General features: G+C 37.2%; 1 protein-coding gene across 1 annotated transcript in view; it reads right to left on the bottom strand.

The window, feature by feature from the left end:
* Positions 1-481: 481 nt before the first annotated feature.
* TEOVI_000415400 (Trypanosomal VSG domain containing protein, putative) overlaps positions 482-486 on the bottom strand; it is a gene marked incomplete at both ends in the record, with an annotated part of 1173 nt that continues 1168 nt past the window's right edge. Inside the window, one exon of the mRNA XM_067226953.1 lies at positions 482-484. Coding sequence (XP_067083054.1) covers positions 482-484 — 3 coding nt within the window. The remainder of the gene's footprint in view (positions 485-486) is intronic.

The raw sequence follows: 486 nt of genomic DNA, 5'->3' as shown, positions 1-486 counted from the left end.
AAATTAGAAAATTCTCTTAAAATAGCAAATTTCATAAAATTTGAGCAATAATCCTAAAAATTTCAGAAATTTTAAAATACTACGAAATTAACAGAAGCAGCAGCTATGAGAGAAAATTTCCTAGTTATAATAAAACTAGAAGAGCGGCACATTTCTTTTTCTAGATCATGCTCATTATCTTTACCTTTTCTAAATGCACAATTTTGCTTATCGCCTGTTTTGTCAGCGTCACATTTTGCTTTATCAGTTCCGTGTCTTGAACACCCAGATATGGCTGTTCCCCCTGCTTGCTCTCCTGTTACTGCTGTGTTTTTCTGTCGTTCTTCCTCCTTAGGTTTGCAGAAATCCCCTTCGCTTTTCTCAGTGCCGTTCAATTTGCAACCATCACTGTCTTTTCATTCGCTTTTTTAAAGGTTCTTACTGCAGTTCGATCCTGGCTTATTTTGTGTCTGTCGCTGTGACGCTACTACCGCTTTGCTGTCTATC

The sequence above is a fragment of the Trypanosoma equiperdum genome (assembly GCF_001457755.1).
Source record: "Trypanosoma equiperdum strain OVI genome assembly, contig: ctg_874, whole genome shotgun sequence".
Lineage (NCBI taxonomy): Eukaryota > Euglenozoa > Kinetoplastea > Trypanosomatida > Trypanosomatidae > Trypanosoma > Trypanosoma equiperdum.
The sequence above is the reverse complement of the archived record's forward strand: the minus strand, read 5'-3'. Positions and strand labels throughout refer to the sequence as shown.